This window comes from Macaca fascicularis, chromosome 4, assembly GCF_037993035.2.
Source record: "Macaca fascicularis isolate 582-1 chromosome 4, T2T-MFA8v1.1".
Lineage (NCBI taxonomy): Eukaryota > Metazoa > Chordata > Mammalia > Primates > Cercopithecidae > Macaca > Macaca fascicularis.
In genome coordinates this window covers 128,323,416-128,343,005 of record NC_088378.1, presented here as the reverse complement: position 1 = coordinate 128,343,005, position 19,590 = coordinate 128,323,416, and the positions used below count along the sequence as shown (strand labels likewise).

General features: G+C 48.9%; 1 protein-coding gene across 22 annotated transcripts in view; it reads left to right on the top strand.

The window, feature by feature from the left end:
- Positions 1–19,590, top strand: part of CUL9 (cullin 9) — a 44,099-nt gene that overhangs the window by 9,258 nt on the left and 15,251 nt on the right. For 8 of the 22 annotated variants that reach the window (XR_012433770.1, XR_012433767.1, XR_001490242.4 and 5 more), the window contains 17 exons: positions 1,833–2,040; positions 5,293–5,489; positions 5,854–6,071; positions 7,383–7,629; positions 8,035–8,140; positions 8,698–8,925; positions 9,205–9,295; positions 9,434–9,605; positions 11,476–11,581; positions 11,874–11,969; positions 12,235–12,410; positions 12,670–12,803; positions 13,176–13,355; positions 13,564–13,673; positions 13,749–14,236; positions 14,831–15,059; positions 15,145–15,334. Coding sequence is in view for 10 of the 22 variants with exons in the window: in XM_045390919.3 (XP_045246854.2) it covers positions 1,833–2,040; positions 5,293–5,489; positions 5,854–6,071; positions 7,383–7,629; positions 8,035–8,140; positions 8,698–8,925; positions 9,205–9,295; positions 9,434–9,605; positions 11,476–11,581; positions 11,874–11,969; positions 12,235–12,410; positions 12,670–12,803; positions 13,176–13,355; positions 13,564–13,673; positions 13,749–14,236; positions 14,831–15,059; positions 15,145–15,334 (3,176 nt within the window). In the remaining 12 variants the exon portion in view is untranslated. Of the gene's footprint in view, positions 1–1,832; positions 2,041–5,292; positions 5,490–5,853; positions 6,072–7,382; positions 7,630–8,034; positions 8,141–8,697; positions 8,926–9,204; positions 9,296–9,433; positions 9,606–11,475; positions 11,582–11,873; positions 11,970–12,234; positions 12,411–12,669; positions 12,804–13,175; positions 13,356–13,563; positions 13,674–13,748; positions 14,237–14,830; positions 15,060–15,144; positions 15,626–19,590 lie in introns of those variants that run through there. The other 14 variants (XR_012433769.1, XR_012433766.1, XM_074037994.1 and 11 more) reach the window with 9 other exon arrangements.

Here is a 19,590-nt window from a genome sequence, read left to right as displayed (position 1 = left end):
TTTTTAAAATTCATTTAAAAATTCATTTGCAGTTTATTTTTGCAAATGTTGTGAAGTAGAGCTCCAGCTTCATTGTTTTCATATGGATAGCCAGGTATCTCTAAATTGCATTGTGTGTGTGTGTGTGTGTGTGTGTGTGTGTGTGTGTGTGTGTGTGTTTTGTTTTGTTTTTTTTAGAGACAGAGTCTCAGTCTGTTGACCAGGCTGGAGTGCAGTAGCAAGATCACATAGCTCACACAGCCTCAAACTCTTAGCCTCTAGCAAACCTCCTTCCTTATCCTCCCAAGTAGCTGGGACTACAGGAATGAGCCACCACACCCAGCTAATTTTTTCTTGTTTTGTAGAGATGGAGTCTCACTATGTTGCCCAGGCTGGTTTCAAACTCTTGGCCTCAAGCAATCCTCCCACCTCATTCAACATTGCATTTTGTTTAATTAGTTATTTTGAGACAGAGTCTTGCTTTGTCGCCCAGACTGGAGTGCAGCGGTGCAATTCTCGTCTCGGCTCACTGCAACCTCCGCCTCTTGGGTTCGAGCGATTCTCCTGCCTCAGCCTCCAGAATAGCTGGGATTACAGCCCCACGCCACCATGCCTGGCTAAATTTTGTATTTTTAGTAAGAGATAGGGTTTCACCATGTTGGCCAGGTTGGTCTCGAACTCCTGGCCTCAAATGATCCCACTACCTCAGCTTCCCAAAGTGCTGGGATTACAGGTGTGTGTCACTGTGCCCACACATTATATTTTAAATGGTTTTTCCTTTTTTTTTTTACTGGCTTGTATACCACCCTTATCTCTCTTCTCATCTACTGATCTATTTAGCTACCCTATATCAGTTCCAGGGTTGCAGTTATTACAAGTTTATATTTATATTTTGATAATAATAGGCAAGTCTACCACTTTTTTTTTTTTTTTTTTTTTTGAGACAAGGTCTCACTCTGTCAACCATGCTGGAGTACAGTGACATGATCACAGCTTGCTGCTGCCTTGACCTCCTAGGCTCAGGTGATCCTCCCACCTCAGCCTCACAAGTAGCTGAGACTACAGGCACAGGCCACTATGCCAGATAATTTTTTGTAGAGATGGAGTTTTGCCGTGTTGCCCATGGCAAAAGCCATGGGCTCAAACGATTCGCCCACCTCAGCCTCCCAAAGTGCTGGGAGTACAGGCATGAGCTCCTGCGCCTGGCTACCACTATTTTTTTCTGAACATTTCCAAGGCCTGGATCTGCCTGTCACGGTGTTTTAAAAAACCTTTTAGGCCAGCACTTTGGGAGGCCAAGGCAAGTAGACTGCTTGAGAACAGGAGTTCGAGACCAATCTGGCCAACATAGCGAAACCCCGTCTCTACTGAAAAACAATACAAAAAATTAGCAGGATGTGGTAACACGCACCTGTAGTCCCAGCTACTCGAGAGGCTGAGGCTTGAGAATCACTTGAACCTGGGAGGTGGAGGTTGCAGTGAGCTGAGATTGCGCCACTGCACTCCAGCCTGGCAACAGAGCAAGACTCCATCTCAAAAACAAACAAAACCACCTTTTCGGCATTTTGATTAGCATCACTTTGAATTTATAGATTTATTTGAAAAGATGAGCCAGAGTTTGTAAACATTTTTTCTACTGCCTCCTTCATTAGCTGAGGAGCCACAGGCAGTTTGGCTGCAGAGGGGAGGGGATTGGGGTGAGACTGGAGCAAGGAGAGCAGGTTTGGGTGGGGCAGAGAGGATGGACTAGCTCTTGGTGGATGGGATTGGTCAGGGATTCCGATGATGCCATGGCTGGGAGGTCAGGCAAGACTCCTTGGGATGGGGAGCCCCAACGTCTCTTCTCTTGTCAGAGAGAAGCTAGTGAAGATGCTGGTGGAGCTGCTGACCAACCAGGTGGGAGAGAAGATGGTGGTGGTGCAGGCCCTGCGCCTCCTTTACCTGCTCATGACCAAGCACGAGTGGCGACCGCTCTTTGCCAGGGAGGGTGGCATCTATGCTGTACTGGTCTGCATGCAAGAATATAAGACTTCTGTCTTGGTGCAGCAGGCTGGGCTGGCGGTGAGTACGTTGGGCCTGGCGGGAGAGAACAATGGGCAAGACAGGCAGATTGGGGACTACTGATCTTGAGGAAATACTTTGGTGCTTCAGACCAGTGAGTAGATTTTGGAATGGAAAGATGGAGATGGATTTAAGAGTTTGATCCGGACATTCTTGGGGATTGAGTGTTTGGAAAAAGGAAAAAAGGAGTTTTGGAGTTATTTTTGGTGGAGACAGGATCTTGCTATGTTGCCCAGACTGATCTTGAACTCCTGGGCTCAAGTGATCCTCCCACCTCAGCCTCCCAAAGTGCTGAGATTATAGGCATGAGCCACTGTGCCAGGCCAGGAGGCTTTTTGTTTGTTTGTTTGTTTGTGACGGAGTTTCTCTCTGTTGCCTAGCCTGGAGTGCAGTGGCGCTGTCTCAGCTCACTACAACCTCCACCTCCTGGGTTCAAGTGATTCTCTTGCCTCAGCCTACTGGGATTACAGGCATGAGCCACCATGCCCGGCCCAGGCCAGGGTTAAGAATGACTCCCAGGTGTAAAATTAAGCAGCAGGGTTGCATGAAGTGGCCGTTTACTGAGAGAGAATGTGGCAGGAGGAGGAGATATGGGGAGAAGGTCAGGAGTTGAGTTTTCAGGTTTGTTGAGTGTTCCTGCCTTTTTAGTTATGATTAGGTGTCTGGTTAAAAACTAATTTTCTAGATGTGACCAAAAAGTTTTTTTTTTCCTCTTTTATCCAAGTGGCACCCTTATGTAGAAAATACTCTGTTACTAGATTTGGGTAAAACAAAGCCAGCATTGCCATTGCCCAGAGAATCGGGAAGGAAGGCCCTTATCCAGAGTAGCTTACAGAAGAATTGGCTTACTGGTTACTCCAGACAGAAGTACTGGCAGGTAGGGTGGTGCAGGCAGAAGAGCTCTGTATAGCCTGAGGGTTCCTGAGGGAGACAGGCTGGCTTTGGCCAGAGCAGTTCTGAGAATGTATTCCAGTAGTATAATGGCAGCAGCATGAACGGGAGCACGCGTCCTCTTAGAGCAGGCTGTCCTGGGAGAGGCCAGGAGGCTCCCTTCCATTACCTTCCCTCCTGTTCCCTCTCCTCCTGTCCCCTCCCCTCCCGTCCTCTCTCCTCCTGTCTCCTCCCTCCCCTCCCCTCCTCCTCCCTCTCTCCCTCCCTCCCTTCCTCCCTCCCTTCCTTCCTTCCTTCCTTCCTTTCCTTCTTTTTTTTTTTAACGGAGTCTTGCGCTGTCGCCTAGGCTAGAGTGCAGTGGTGCGATCTCAGCTCACTGCAACCTCTGCCTCCCGGGTTCAAGCAATTCTCCCACCTCAGCCTCCTGAGTAGCAGGGATTACAGGTGCGTGCCACCATGCCCAGCTTAATTTTTTGTATTTTTAGTAGAGACGGGGTTTCACCATGTTGGCCAGGATGTCTTGCTCTCCTGAGCTCATGATCCTCCTGCCTCGGTCTCCCAAAGTGCTGGGATTACAGGTGTGAGCCACCACATCCAGCCTGGGGGTACTTTTCTTTATGGGACCAAGAGCAGCCAGGCATTCATAGTCTAGACCATCATGCTCAAAGAATTCCCTGATCCTCTCAAATTACATGACCAAAACATAGCAATTGCCATCCACTATAGATCATGGCAAAAAAAATAAAAATAAAAATGGCTGGGCATGGTGGCTCATGCCTGTAATTCCAGCGCTTTGGGAGACCAAGACGGGTGGAACACCTGAGGTAAGGAGTTCAAGACCAGCCTGGCCAACATGGTAAAACCCTGTCTCTACTAAAAATACAAAATTAGCCGGGCATGGTGGTGCATGCCTGTAATTCCAGCTACTTGGGAGGCTGAGGCAGGAGAATTGCTTGAACCCAGGACAGGGAGGTTGCTGTGAGCTGAGATTGCACCATTGCACTCCAGCCTGGGTGACAGAGTGAGATTTCATCTCAAAAAAATCTTGCCCTGAAATAAAATTATGTCATCTTGTTAATAACTTAAAGTCTACAGAACTCAGCTAACTGGGGCAGGGTGGTGTAACTACAGGGAGAAAGCTTCATTGAGAAGTAGAAGTTGCTTGGAGGGTCCAGGCCTTACAAGAGGGATTGTCCTGAGAATTATTTCTAGCCCAGTCCATCTCTCGTGGGTTTCTTGTAGAGAATCAACCCTTTTACCAGGAGAGACCATTTCCGCTGTGATTGTGCAGTATCTATTTTAATTTAATTTTTCTCTATAGTCCCAGCAAACAAGTTTACACGTTACAATTAATTTTTCCTATAATGCCAACCACTGCCTGTGAGACAACCAAGAAGTCTTGTCTAGAAGGGCTGGAGGCCGGGCGCGGTGGCTCAAGCCTGTAATCCCAGCACTTTGGGAGGCCGAGACGGGCGGATCACGAGGTCAGGAGATCGAGACCATCCTGGCTAACATGGTGAAACCTCGTCTCTACTAAAAAAATACAAAAAACTAGCCAGGCGAGGTGGCGGGTGCCTGTAGTCCCAGCTACTCGGGAGGCTGAGGCAGGAGAATGGCGTAAACCCGGGAGGCGGAGCTTGCAGTGAGCTGAGATCTGGCCACTGCACTCCAGCCTGGGTGACAGAGCGAGACTCCGTCTCAAAAAAAATAAATAAATAAAAATAGAAGGGCTGGATACTGGCTAAGGCCAGGAGACACAGGTTTTGGAGACTTGGCGTATAGGTGGTAATTGAAGCAATGGGAATGAACCTGGTTGCCTCAGTGTGGGTGAGTGCAGAGTCCAGAGAAAGGGGACAAGGAACCTCAGTTCCTTGGGGCAAAGGAACACCAGAGAGGTAGGAGAAATGCCAGGAGGATGTGAAGTCATGGAGCTCAAGGGAAGAGAGATTTTGCAAAGGAAGGAGTGCAAGTGAGATGGGAGCCAACTGTGAGAAGCCCCTGAAGACAACTAGATGCTGGGAGGGGCACCATCCTGAGGGGAAGATACAGGAGGGGTGGCTGTCCCACTCCGGTAGCCTTGGTGCTGCGAGCCTGGGGGCCGAGAGGAGTGGAAGGCTGATTTTACCATCCAGTCTCAGGGTTTTTTGTTGTTTAGTTTCTTTTTTCTTTTCCTTCCTCCCTGCCTCCTTCCCTCTCTTTGTAGTGTTTGATATCCCATCACTACCTCTTCCATTTCTGTCTCCTATTCTACCTATTTGCAAACAGCTCAGGTGCCCCAAAGTTTGAGGTCTAGAATGAGGCTTCCCTTTCCTCATGGTGGCTTTGCCCCCTCCTCACTCTGCTCTCACATCCCCCTCACAGGCACTGAAGATGCTGGCCATCGCCAGCTCCTCGGAGATCCCCACTTTTGTTACTGGCCGAGATTCTATCCACTCTTTGTTTGATGCTCAGATGACCAGAGAGATCTTCGCCAGCATCGACTCAGCTACACGCCCGGGCTCTGAGAGCCTGCTCCTCACTGTCCCTGCAGCCGTGATCCTGATGCTGAACACTGAGGGGTCAGGGCGTTACCCTCCCAACTCCAGGCTCCTGCTTAGTCCCAAACCCTGCTACTCCTGTGCTCCAGGCTCATGTTCTCCACAGAAATTCCCCTCGTGTTGTCACCTCTGGATTAAGCAATTGTTGTTGGAAGAGAATGCAAGTGGATTGGGGATAGGGAGATTCCCAGAGAGGGCAGAGACACACTGACCTCCCTTTATGGGTTTGGGAGGAGTGGCCTGAGGTCAGGGGATCAGATGTCCTGGCTCAGAGGGCCCACTGGAGCCCTTTGCTCCCTAGCTGCCCAGCCCTCTGTGCTTGCTTTGCTGCTTCCATTGCATTCATGGTCTCTAAGGTTCTTCCTGGTCACCTCCCTCCTCCCAGGTGCTCTTCTGCAGCGAGAAATGGCTTGCTCCTGCTCAACCTGCTTTTGTGCAACCACCACACTCTGGGAGACCAGATTATAACCAGAGAGCTGAGAGACACGTTGTTTAGGCACTCAGGGATAGCACCAGGGACAGAACCTATGCCTACCACACGCACCATCCTCATGATGCTTCTCAATCGCTACTCAGAGCCGCCGGGCAGCCCTGAGCATGCAGGTATCATTGTGGAGGGGTGGTTTTGCAGAGGAATCACACAGTGCCAGCCAGTGACCATGAAGGCTAAAGTTTACATATCAGCTCCTTACTGGAAAGATACAAGGAGACTTCAGGAAATGAGTGAGCATTGTGGTGCTCAAGTTAGGTCTTAAGTAGAATTTCCCAACCAAGAAGAGGGAGACTGTGGAATATGTGCAAGGAAATTGCTGTTGCCCAGGCTGAAGTACAGTGGCACGATCTCAGCTCACTGCAACCTCCGCCTCCGGGGTTCAAGGAATTATCCTGCCCCAGCCTCCTGAGTAGCTGGCATTACAGGCGCATGCCACCATGCCTGGCTAATTTTTGTGTATTTAGTAGAGACAGGGTTTCACCGTGTTGGTCAGGCTGGTCTCGAACTCCTGACCTAGTGATCTGCCCACCTTGGCCTCCCAAAGTGCTGGGATTACAGGCGTGAGCCACTGTGCCTGGCCTAAGTTTGACTTTCTCTTCACAGAATAGGGAGGCCTTCTTAAGAGGAATTATAATTTATGGTACAGAACACTTGTGCCTGGAAACATTAAATATTGATACTGGGGAAGAAACCCTTTGTGATTGAAAAACAAGTGAAAACCTAGAAGTACGGAGGGATATTGAAATAGGAAATATGTGGCAAGATGCAATAGCTCACGCCTTTAATCCCAGCACTTTGGGAGGCTGAGGCAGGCAGATCACTTGAGGTCAGAAGTTTGAGACCAGCCTGACCAATATGGTGAAACCCTGTCCCTACTAAAAATACAAAAATTACCCAGGCACGGTGGTGGGTGCCTGTAATCCCAGCTATTTGGGAGGCTGAGGCAGGAGAATCGCTTAAGTGCAGGAGGTGGAGGTCACAGTGAGCTGAGATTACGCCACTGCATTCCAGCCTGGGTGACAGAGCGAGACTCCATTTCCAAAAAAAAAAAAAGAAAAATAGGAAATATGTATGTATCTTTTAGTCTGTGTACCTAAAGCCACCATGCAGGTAGTACAGGAATGTAATCATCATAGTTAATATTTACTATAACTAACATTTAATAATACGACTATAAGAGATTTAAAATGTCTTGTGTTTAACTTGACAATGCTTGCTATACTAGGTTTTTTTTTCAAATGTGATTAGGTTTGTATTTGGGATCAGGAAAGAAAGTCCCCCATAGTTTGGTTAAAAACTGTAGACATCCTCAATATAGAAAGAAAATTTGGGGGTGATTTTCTGGACCTCCCCAGTTCTCAGTTTGGCAAACTGTTAAGACTCTTCATCCACATTTTTCCCTCCGGTGTGTCTGGCTGCAGCACTAGAGACCCCCATCATCCAGGGTCAGGATGGGTCCCCTGAGCTACTGATTCGATCCCTGGTTGGGGGCCCATCTGCAGAACTACTCCTGGACTTGGAGCGTGTGCTGTGCCGTGAGGGCAGCCCCGGGGGTGCCGTGAGGCCCCTCCTCAAGCGCCTCCAGCAGGAGACCCAGCCTTTCCTCCTGTTGCTGCGGACTCTGGATGCTCCGGGGCCCAACAAGACTCTGCTGCTGTCTGTGCTGAGGTGAGAGACCTGTTGAGGCACCATGCATTGGGACGAGGGAAACTGGCAGACTTCAGGGACTTGACTTGTTTCTTTTCTTTTCTTTTTTTTTTTGAGACGGAGTTTCACTCTTGTTGCCCAGGCTGGAGTGCAATGGCGCGATCTCAGCACACTGCAACCTCCGCCTCCCAGGTTCAAGCGATTCTCCTGCCTCAGCCTCCCGAGTAGCTGAGATTACAGGCATGCGCCACCATGCCCAGCTACTTTTGTATTTTTAGTAGAGATTGGGTTTCTCCATGTTGGTCAGGCTGGTCTCAAACTCCCGACCTCAGGTGATCTGCCCGCCTCAGCCTCCCAAAGTGCTGGGATTACAGGCATGAGCCACTGCGCCTGGCCTGACTTTACTCGTTTCTGTCCCCTCACCAGGGTCATAACCCGACTGCTGGATTTCCCTGAGGCAATGGTCCTCCCTTGGCACGAGGTCTTGGAGCCCTGCCTCAACTGCCTGAGTGGCCCTAGCAGTGACTCTGAGGTACTAGAACCCTGGTAAGGGGAAGGGAGGGATGGGCAGCATCTGGGGCACCAACTTCCTTGTGAGGCTCTGGAGGGCACAGCAGAGCCTTTCTGAATGGATCTTGGGGCACTGGGATGGGTGTAGGAAGAGGAAGGGTAATGTAATCTAAGAGTCTCCAGAACTGGGATCTTTGAAGTATAAACCATTTTGATGATTTTAGATTTGGATTTTAAATTCTGGACTAAGGAGAAGCCCACAGTCACCAATCCAAACAGCTCTCCTCCCTTCAGGGTTTGTGCATTGGAGAGCAAGGCTCAGTCCCCAGGGTTAACATAGCTTGGCCTGGCAGGAAGCAGCCTGGAAAGCTATGCCGAAGCTCTGTTCTGCCAACTCACTCTGGAGTCCCAGCACTCCTCTATTTAGCTCCACCCTGACTTTGGCACTCTTGTTTCCCTGGGCGTTGGCATGTCTCCGCAATCTCAGCCACAACACTTCCTCTACTGAACCCTCTTCTCAATCCTTACATGTCCTACCTCTTGTTTCCTGTAAATGAATCTATGTGGCTCTGGACTCAGATTGTTCAGGAGCTGACCTGCTTCCTACATCGCCTGGCCTTGATGCATAAGGACTATGCTGTGGTGCTCTGCTGCCTGGGAGCAAAAGAGGTCCTCTCCAAAGTCCTGGACAAGCACTCAGCTCAGCTGCTGCTGGGCTGTGAGCTTCGGGACCTGGTGACAGAGTGTGAGAAGTACGCACAGCTCTATAGCAACCTCACCTCTAGCATCCTGGCTGGCTGCATTCAGGTGAGGAGCGGCTGTGGATATGCAGCTGAGAGAATGCAAGTCAGAAGCAGGGGAAGGGGATTCACTGTGTTCCTCTTTGGTATCCCTGTTTGGCACAGGTTGTAGCAAATCTGGGGCACTTGTTTCCTAACCTTGACTCTACATGGTTCTGTCAAAATGTGGGGAGAGAGGAGTTGAGTGTACCATTGACCCTTTACTTTTTCTGTCGACCTGTTTCTGGGTGTGTCTCTGTGTTCCTCCCTCTCCCCTTCCTCATTCTCCCTGATGTTCCGGCTGCAGATGGTGCTGGGCCAGATCGAAGACCACAGACGAACCCACCAACCCATCAATATCCCCTTCTTTGATGTGTTCCTCAGGCATCTCTGCCAGGGTTAGTGCCCTCATCTGCTTTCTCCTGGCTCCCATCCAGTGTCTGTTCTCCCCTTCCCTTCCTGCTCCCTAGACCTTTTCCTTTTCCCTCTCTCAACTAACCTGGCTGTGACTGCCACCCCTTCCCACTTGCCCCCAGGCTCCAGTGTGGAAGTGAAGGAGGACAAGTGCTGGGAGAAGGTGGAGGTGTCCTCCAACCCACACCGGGCCAGCAAGCTGACGGACCACAACCCCAAGACCTACTGGGAGTCCAACGGCAGCACCGGCTCCCACTACATCACCCTGCACATGCACCGTGGTGTTCTTGTTAGGTGTGAACACACATATATGAATGTTCTGCTGTGCCCCAGGATACTTCGCCAAAGCACCCAGATACACACAACCCCAGCTATAACCCACATGCCTGAGGGACACACTCAAACCTATTTTGTGCAGTGAACACATAGACATATTGACCTGCCTTTGCTGTGCTGAGTATAGACTTCCCCTCACTCCTGGAATCTGGTGACCTGTACCCCAACAGGTACAGATGGCACTGCCCTGTGCTTAGTGTTGAGGGAGATCAACAGCTCACTTATCCATTTCTCCTGTGGGCATTTGTTTAATGCCAGGCATTTGTGTCAGGCACTGTGCAAGGGTCTGGAAATAGAAGCGCAATAAGATATGGTACCTACATTCCAGCTGGGGAGCTACACTAGAAAATCAAGTAAGAGCACAGAGTAAGAAAAAGCATTGCTGTCCACATGTGGACCTGAGACTGACAGGCATCAGAGCAGACTTCCTTCTGGAAGGAGGGGGTGACTGAGCTGGGTTTTGACATTGAAATTAGGTAGATAAAGAGGGGGCAATATTCTAGGCACAAGGACAGCATATGTGCGAAATGGAAGTAAGAAACTGTATTTGGAAGGACTTTAGTAGTCATGTTTGGCTGCAATGAAAACTGTATATCTAAGTGGCAGAAGATACAGGCCAGAAAAGTAGGCAAAGGCAGATCACAAAGTGTTTTGTGAGCTAAGCAGTTTGAACTTTATTCCAAAACTTGGAGAGCCATTAGAAGATTTTAAGAAGGGAAGAGAGAAAACTAGATTTTTTTTCTTTTTCTTTTTTCGAGACAGAATCTTGCTCTGTGGCCCAGGCTGCAGTGCAGTGGCACGATCTCGACTCACTGCAAGCTCCGCCTCCCGGGTTCACGCCATTCTCCTGCCTCAACCTCCCGAGTAGCTGGAACTACAGGCGCCGGCTGCCACGCCCGGCTAATTTTTTGTATTTTTAATAGAGGCAGGGTTTCACCGTGTTAGCCGGGATGGTCTGTCTCCTGACCTCGTGATTCACCCGTCTCGGCCTCCCAAAGTGCTGAGATTACAGGTGTGAGCCATCACGCCCAGCCAAAAACTAGATTTTTTTTATTGAGGAAGCTCACTCTGGCAATTGTGGGAATTAGGGTTGGAGATCAGAAGAAAGAGATGGAAGGTTTATGCAGTGGTCTAGTAGAGAAAGGATCCATGTGTTCAGTTAGACAGCAGGAGTGGGAATGGACTGGGAAATCCTCAGAGGTGGAGTCCACAAGGCTTGCCTTTGGGTGAGGGAAGACATGAGAAGGTGAAGGCCACAGTGACAGTATTCTAGTTGAGTACTGGGTGCACAGAAGTTTTATTTCCCAGGGGAGAAATAGGAAGCGGGACAAGTTTACGTGGACAGATGATCATTTCATTTGGGCATATTGACTTTGAGGCACCTATGGGACATGACATGACCTGTTGGGGACACAGCATGAAAGCTCAGGAGAGTGGTCTGGGATAGAGATGTGGATTTGGAGTCCTCTGTTTATTAATTTTCAGTTGAAACCGTGGGTTTAAATTAAGTCACTTTGGCGGAATATAAAGGGAAGAGCACAGGGTCTTGTGGGGACAGCTGCGTCAGGAGCCAGCAGAGGAACAGGTGCCCGAGAAAGAAGTAGTGGCTTGAAATAGTTTTGAACTAAAACCAGGGCTCTGGCCTTTTTATTTCTTTCTTTTGATTTTTATTTTGTAGAGGTGGGGTCTTGCAGTATGGCCCAGATTGATCTTAAACTCCTAGCCTCAAGCAGTCCTCCCACCTCAGCCTTCCAAAATGTTGGGATTACAGGTGTGAGCCACCATGTCCAGAGGCCAAGCTTTGACTGTTTCCTTTCTTCTCTCCCAGGCAGCTCACTTTGTTGGTGGCCAGTGAGGACTCAAGCTACATGCCAGCCAGGGTGGTGGTGTTTGGGGGTGACAGCACCAGCTGCATCAGCACTGAGCTCAACACGGTGGGAACCCTTGTGCCCCCCTTCACCTTGCTCCACGTCCTTCTTTTTGTCCCAGTGCCTGTGGGAAGGACCTAGTCCCTGGGGAATGGTGACATCCCTTCCTTCTGGCAAGGCATTGCCTTGTAAGCAGTGAGAGTGGGATTAGGGATGCAGAGCCACGTCCATCCCTGGGCTCTGCAGGAGAAGTGAAGGGCACACACCATGACCAACTTGGTTACTGTCAACAGTTTTTCCAACCCTGTTTCTGGAGGTGACAGCTCTCTCCTTTCCCTCTTCTCCCTTGCCCTGCCAGGTGAATGTGATGCCCTCTGCCAGCCGGGTGATCCTCCTGGAGAATCTGAACCGCTTCTGGCCTATCATCCAGATCCGCATAAAGCGCTGCCAGCAGGTGGTGCCAGGGCATCAGCCAGGGCTGAGGAGGAGGAGGTGGCACAGGGTCTCCAGAGTGGCTGCATTCTCTAACATCTAGAGGCCAGGGCTTTAGCCAAGGTTTCTCCTTGATCTGCTTGGGAGATGGCCCAGGGACCTGTTGAGTCCCAGAGATGTGGGGATGTCCTGAGCAGTTCTAGGGAGCTCAGGGCAGGAGGCTTGGCTTTGGTAGTACTTAGTGGCTCAAGAGGCTTAGGTGACAGATAAGTCTGTGCATGTTCCAGGGCGGCATTGACACCCGGGTTCGGGGTGTGGAGGTCCTGGGCCCTAAGCCCACATTCTGGCCACTGTTCCGGGAGCAGCTGTGTCGCCGAACATGTCTCTTCTACACAATTCGGGCACAAGCCTGGAGCCAGGACATAGCAGAGGACCGCCGGCGCCTCCTCCAGCTCTGTCCCAGGTGGGTGGGGCCTGAGGAAGGAAGATGGGTAAGGGAACAGGGCACTAAGAAGTAGGAGGGATGCTTCTGTGGGAGTCTGGAAGGGAAAGCTGCAGCCAGGACATGAGGGGGAAGTTGAACATAGGTGAGAAGTTTGTGTTGATTGGGACAAGTTGGGTCAGGGACCTAACAGGGGTGATTGGGAGCTGATCTGCACTTGAATGGAGGCCTCTGGGAAATCAGTGCCTTTAATCCTCCACTGTGCACTGTTTGTTCCCAGACTGAACAGGGTTTTGCGCCACGAGCAGAATTTTGCCGACCGTTTCCTCCCTGATGATGAGGCCGCCCAAGCACTGGGCAAGACCTGCTGGGAGGCCCTGGTCAGCCCCCTGGTGCAGAACATCACCTCTCCCGGTAACCATGCTGACACCTGGCCCCACTAACCAGTTCCTTGTCCTTATTCCCAGGGATCACCTGAGTTAATGCTCTTGGTTCTTTTGGTTCCTGTCTTTGTCCCTGAAGGCCTGTCACCTCAATGTTCCTCTCTCCTTCCTGCCCCAGGCACTGCTCCCTGAGACTCTAGTATTTGAATCTTCCCCACTACCCCATCCCCGCCCTGTTACCATCTCCCCTGACTCCAGCTGAAGCAAACCTTGGTGAGGGGAGGACTAGGGCCCCACTATCCCTCAAGCCTTTTTGTACAATTGATCTTTCTCCCTCCTCTGCCCTGGGCTGTCTGTTCTCCCATCTCCCATGGAGACCTGTTCCTGACCTGTCTTCTTTCAGATGCGGAAGGTGTGAGTGCCCTGGGATGGCTGCTGGATCAGTACTTAGAGCAGAGAGAGAGCTCTCAGAACCCCCTGAGTCGAGCAGCGTCCTTTGCTTCTCGAGTTCGTCGCCTTTGCCACTTGCTGGTGCATGTGGAGCCTCCTCCTGGGCCTTCTCCTGAGCCATCCACTCGGCCCTGTAAGTCCCAACCGTGGCCAATAGAGCTTAGACTGTGGGCAGTGGTGTATCTGGCTCCCTTCTCCCTGGATCTTACTCTTGCTGCTTTGCTACCAGCCTTTCCAGGCCCCTGAGACTTCCTGGCCTTTCCAGGAGATCACTACCCAAGACCGGTGTACTCACCTAGAGGCTGAGATGAAACCTCTTCCTTCTCCCTCTGTCTCTACAGTCAGCAAGAACAGTAAGGGTCGGGACCGGAGCCCGGCGCCTTTGCCAGTGCTTCCAAGTAGCAGCCTGAGGAACATAACCCAATGCTGGCTGAGCGTGGTGCAGGAGCAGGTGGGCAGAAGCAAGCAGAAGTCTGCGGAGGGGAGGGGCTGCTCCTTTTATGTCATTTCTTGCCTTTCTCCTCAGGTCGGCAGATTCCTGGCTGCAGCTTGGGGGGCCCCAGACTTTGTGCCTCGTTACTGTAAACTCTATGAGCACTTGCAGAGAGCAGGCTCCGAGCTGTTTGGGCCTCGGGCAGCCTTCACGCTGGCTCTGCGCAGTGGCTTCTCTGGCGCCTTGCTGCAGCAGTCCTTCCTCACTGCTGCTCACGTGAGTCCCACCAGCTCCCCACAGGGCTATAAGGTCATGTCCCAAGTTCATCTCTTTCTGCTCTGCCCTTTCACCTCCTTTCGCTCCCCAGTCTCCTCCACTCCCTCATTCATGGTTTGCCCATGCCCTTTCCACTGCCCCCAGATGAGTGAGCAGTTTGCCAGGTACATTGACCAGCAGATCCAGGGTGGCCTGATTGGTGGAGCCCCTGGAGTGGAAATGCTGGGGCAGCTTCAGCGGCACCTGGAACCCATTATGGTCCTTTCTGGTCTGGAACTGGCCACAACTTTTGAGCACTTCTATCAGTGAGTGCAGGTCTGGAGGGGTAGGGGATGGGAGGCCTAGATCTGGAGAGTGGACAGATTGAGTCTTATAGGGGAGATGAGAAAAGAGGCTGTGCAGAGGAGAGAGAAAGATGTAGATGGCTGGCCAGGCGCGGTGGCTCACGTGTGTAATCCCAGCACTCTGGGAGGCCGAGGTGGGCACATCACCTGAGGTCAGGAGTTCAAGATCAGCCTGACCAACATAGTGAAACCCTGTCTCTACTAAAAGTACAAAAATTAGCCAGGAGTGGTGGCATGGTGGTGGGCACCTGTAATCCCAGCTACTCGGGAGGGTAAGGCAGGTGAATTGCTTGAACCCGGGAGGTGGAGGTTGCAGTGAGCCAAGACTGCGTCATTGCATTTCAGCCTGGGTGACAAGAGCGAGACTTTGTCTCAAAAAAAAAAAAAAAGAAAAAGTGGAGGTGGTCATGCATTGGTGGAAAGGGAGTGGGAGAGAAGAGGTGAGGTAGGGTGTGTGACTCAGGCAGAGGGACAGAGGGACCTACATTCTTGAAGGGGAGGCTGGGCCATGCTGCCACCCACACTGAGGCTTGGCCCGGGCTGTGTGTGCTGCAGGCATTATATGGCGGACCGTCTCCTGAGCTTTGGCTCGAGCTGGCTGGAGGGGGCCGTGCTGGAGGAGATTGGCCTCTGTTTTCCCAACCGCCTCCCCCAGCTGATGCTGCAGAGCCTGAGTACCTCTGAGGAGCTGCAGCGCCAGTTCCACCTCTTCCAGCTCCAGCGGCTTGACAAGTTGTTCTTGGAGCAGGAAGACGAGGAGGAAAAGAGACTAGAGGAAGAGGAGGTAAGAGCAGGGAGAATAGGAGAGTGAGAGAAGACTAGACCAAAGAAGGGAGCCCAAGGGCCCTTGAAATCCTTATGTCCTTCAGGAGGAAGAGGAGGAAGAGGAAGCTGAGAAAGAATTATTTATTGAAGATCCAAGTCCAGCCATTTCTATACTGGTCCTGTCACCACGCTGCTGGCCGGTCTCCCCACTCTGCTACCTGTACCATCCCAGAAAGTGCCTTCCCACAGAATTCTGTGATGCCCTTGACTGTTTCTCCAGTTTCTACAGCCAGAGTGAGGAACTAGGGAGAGGAAATTGGAGATCGGGGTGAGACTGGGGGTGGCAAGAAAGGAAGAGGAGAGGACCTTTGGACAGGATATAGATATGAAGAAAAATGTCAGCTCCTACGGAGGGATGAGAAAGCATGGGTTGTAGTTTCATTAATTTCTGCTCTCATCAGTTCCTTTGACTTTCTATGAATTTGTTCTGTTTTCTTTCTCTAACATTGATTTTTAGTCTTTTCAGACTTTTTTCCAAATAAAAGTTTTTAAGACTTCAATACTGCTTTAGTGGCATCCTATAAAGTTTTAAAAGATTTTTCTTTTTTTTTTCTGAGATGAAGTCTCACTCTGTCATCCAGACTGGAGTGCAGTGGTGTGATCTTGGCTCACTGCAGCCTCTGCCTCCTGGGTTCAGGTGATTCTCCTGTCTCAACCTCCCGAGTAGCTGGGACTACAGGCGTGTACCACCACACCCGGCTATTTGTGTATTTTTAGTAGAGACGGGGTTTCACCATGTTAGCCAGGCTGCTCTCGAACTCCTGACCTCAGGTGATCTACCCACCTCGGTGAGCCACTGTGCCTGGCCAAAAAGATTTTTCAGATTGGGATATAACTAGTATTCAGTAAAGTGCACAATTCTTAATTATAAGGCTTCATAAATTATTATATTAATATACACCCATGTATCTACCTCCTTCACACCCCCATCAAGATACAGAACATTTCCAGCACTGTGGAAGGCTCTCTCCTTCATGCCCCCTTTCCGGTCAATGTCTTCTTCCAGGAGAAATCATTATTTTTAACCTTTATCACCATAGATTTGTGCCTGTATTTGAACATCATGTAAATGGAATCATACAGTATTCTGCTGTGTCTGATGTCTTTCACGAAACATAATGTCCGTGGGAGTGATCCAAGTTGTCAGGGGTATCATTCGTTTATTCATTTCTTTTGCTGAGTCATATTCCATTGTATGGATGTATTTACCCTTTCTGCTGTTGATGGACATTTGGGATGTTCCATAAGTTTTTATTATGTATTATTTTTATTATTGTTTAGTTCTAATAATTTTTAAATTTCTATTATTTTTTCTTTATTTTGTTTTTCAGAAGAATATATTTTTAATTTCCAAACAAGTTTTTCTTCAGTTATTTTTTTGTTTTATATTTCTACCCTCATTCCCCTGTGGCCAAAGAGCATGGTTTCTATGATTCTGAATCTTTGCAGTTTATTGAGACTTCTTTATGGCCTAGTAGATGGTCATATTTTACCTGTTTCATGTGTGATTAAGAAGAATGTGTATTCTTAACTGGATTCTACATATTTCACCAAATTGACCTTGTTAATTGTTTTGTTTACATCTTCTGTAAAGTTAGTAGTTTTTGTCTACTTGATCTACTACTGAGAGAGGTGTGCTAAAATTACCACTATGATGGTGAATTTTTCAAAATTGCTAATCATACTGGTTTTACTGTATATATATTTTTTGGCTATTTTGTTAGAAGGTTAAAATAGTTTAACAGTGCCATCCAGTAGAACTTTCTACAATGATGGAAAAATTATTTTCTGCACTATTCAGTATGATAGTCATTGATGGAAATTAAGTACTTGGAATGTGGCTAATATAACCGATGAACTAAATAATTTCATTTAATTGTAATCAGTTTATTATTTTATTTTATTTTAATTTTTTTGAGACAGAGAGAGTCTCGCTCTCTCACCCAGGCTGGAATACAATGGCTTGATCTTGGCTCACTGCAACCTCCGCCTCCTGGATTCAAGCGATTCTCCTACCTCACTCAGCCTCCTGATTAGCTGGGATTACAGGTGTGCACCACTATGCCCGGCTAATTTTTGTATTTTTAGTAGAGACGAGCTTTCACCATGTTGGCCAGACTAGTCTCGAACTCCTGGCCTCAGGTGATCCAGCTGCCTTGGCCTCCCAAATTGCTGGGATTACAGGCGTGAGCCACCGCGCTCAGTCATAATCAGTTTAAATTTAAATAGTTACATGTGGCTGATGGCTACTATGATGGACCATGCAGGTTTAGAAATTCCAGAGTCAATGAAACATTATTATGAAGTGACTTTCTTTCTAATAAAGCTTTTTGTCTAGAAGTCTGTTTTTTTCTGGTATTAATAGTATACCAACTTTCTTTGGTTATTGTCTTTCCAGTTTATCTTTTTCTATTTTTAGCTTTTTGTTTTTGCATGGAGAGAAGTTCTTAATCTTTTGCATACCTTTTTTTTAAATTGTGGTAAAATATAACTAGCATAATATTTGCCATTTTAACCATTCAAAGTATGCAATTTGTCCTTTTACTTGTATTTTTTGAGAGGGGGTGTCACTCTGTCACCCAGGCTGGAGTGCAGTGTGACCATCTCGGGTGGCTCACTGCAACCTCCGCCTCCCAGGCTCAAGTGATTCTCCCATCTCAGTCTCCCAAGTAGCTGGGACTATAGCTGTGCACCACCACTCCCAGCTAATTTTTGTATTTTTTGTAGAAACACAGTTTTGCCATGTTGGCCAGGCTGATCTCGAACTCCTGGACTCAAGCGATCCTCCCGCCTCAGCCTCCCAAAGTGCTGGGATTACAGGTGTGAGCCACCGTACCTGGCTTCCTTAAACTTTTTAATAATGAAAGTTAGATCTAGAGGTTTCATCAGGTTCAGATTTTTTTTTCTTCGTGTATATTTCTGTGTGTACCGCACCTGGCTTATTCCTTTACTTAAAAAAATTTCTTTGGAAATAATTTCAAATTTACAGAAAAATTACAAGAATAATACAAAGAATACCTACATACTCTTTATCCAAGTTTACCTTTTGTTAACATTTTGTTAACGTTTGCTTTTACCATTTGCCCTTTGTTTGTGTATATGTGTGTATATATGTATGTATAGAGAGACTTTTATTTTTCTGAACCTTCGAGAATAAATTGCGTATATGCTGGCCCTTTGCCCCTAAGTACTTTAGTACATATTTCCTAAGAATAAAAGTCTTCTCTTATATAACCACAGTTCATTTATCAATTTCAAAAATTTAACTCTGGTATAAGTATTGTGATCTATTTTCCATATTCTATTTTTTTTTTTTTTTTTTTGAGACGGAGTCTCACTCTGTCCCCCAGGCTGGAGTGCAGTAGTGCTATCTCAGCTCACTGCAACCTTCGCCTCCCAAGTTCAAGTGATTCTGCTGCCTCAGGCTCCTGAGTAGCGGGGATTACAGGCACCCACCACCACGCCTGGCTAATTTTTTTTTTTTTTTTTTCTGAGACGGAGTCTCGCTCTGCCGCCCAGGCTGGAGTGCAGTGGCCGGATCTCAGCTCACTGCAAGCTCCACCTCCCGGGTTCACGCCGTTCTCCTGCCTCAGCCTCCCGAGTAGCTGGGACTACAGGCGCCTGCCACCTCACCTGGCTAGTTTTCTGTATTTTTTAGTAGAGACGGGGTTTCACCGTGTCGGCCAGGATGGTCTCGATCTCCTGACCTCGTGATCCGCCCGTCTCGGCCTCCCAAAGTGCTGGGATTACAGGCTTGAGCCACCGCGCCCGGCCACGCCTGGCTAATTTTTGTGCTTTTAGTAGAGACGGAGTTTCACCATGTTGGCCAGGCTGGTCTCAAACTCCTGCCTCAGCCTCCCAAAGTGCTGGGATTACAGACATGAGCCACCGCGCCCAGCCTCCATATTCTAATTTTTCTTTTCTTTTCTTTTTTTTTTTTGGAGACAGAGTATCACTCTGTAGCCCAGGCTGGAGTGCAGTGGCGTGATCTCGGCTCACTGCAAGCTCCACCTCCCAGGTTCACGCCATTCTCCCACCTCAGCCTCCCGAGTAGCTGGGACTACAGGTGCCCGCCACCACACCCAGCTAGTTTTGTTTCTGTATTTTTGGTAGAGATGGGGTTTTCACCATGTTAGGATGGTCTTGATCTCCTGACCTCGTGATCTGCCCGCCTCAGCCTCCCAAAGTGCTGGGATTACAGGCGTGAGCCACCCCGCCCAGCCATTCTAATTGTTTCAACTGACCCATCATGTCTTCTATGACTTCATTTTTTTGTCCAGGAAGGGATCAGTCTAGTATCACCTGTAACATTTAGTTGGCATGTCTCTTTAGTCTCCTTTAGTCTGGAATAGTTCCCCATCCGCCATCCTTTGCCTTTTATGACACTGACATTTCTGGAGAATACGGTCCTTTTACTTTTTTGTTTGTTTGTTTGTTTTGAGACAGAGCCTTGCTCTGTCGCCCAGATTGGAGTGCAGTGGCATGATCCC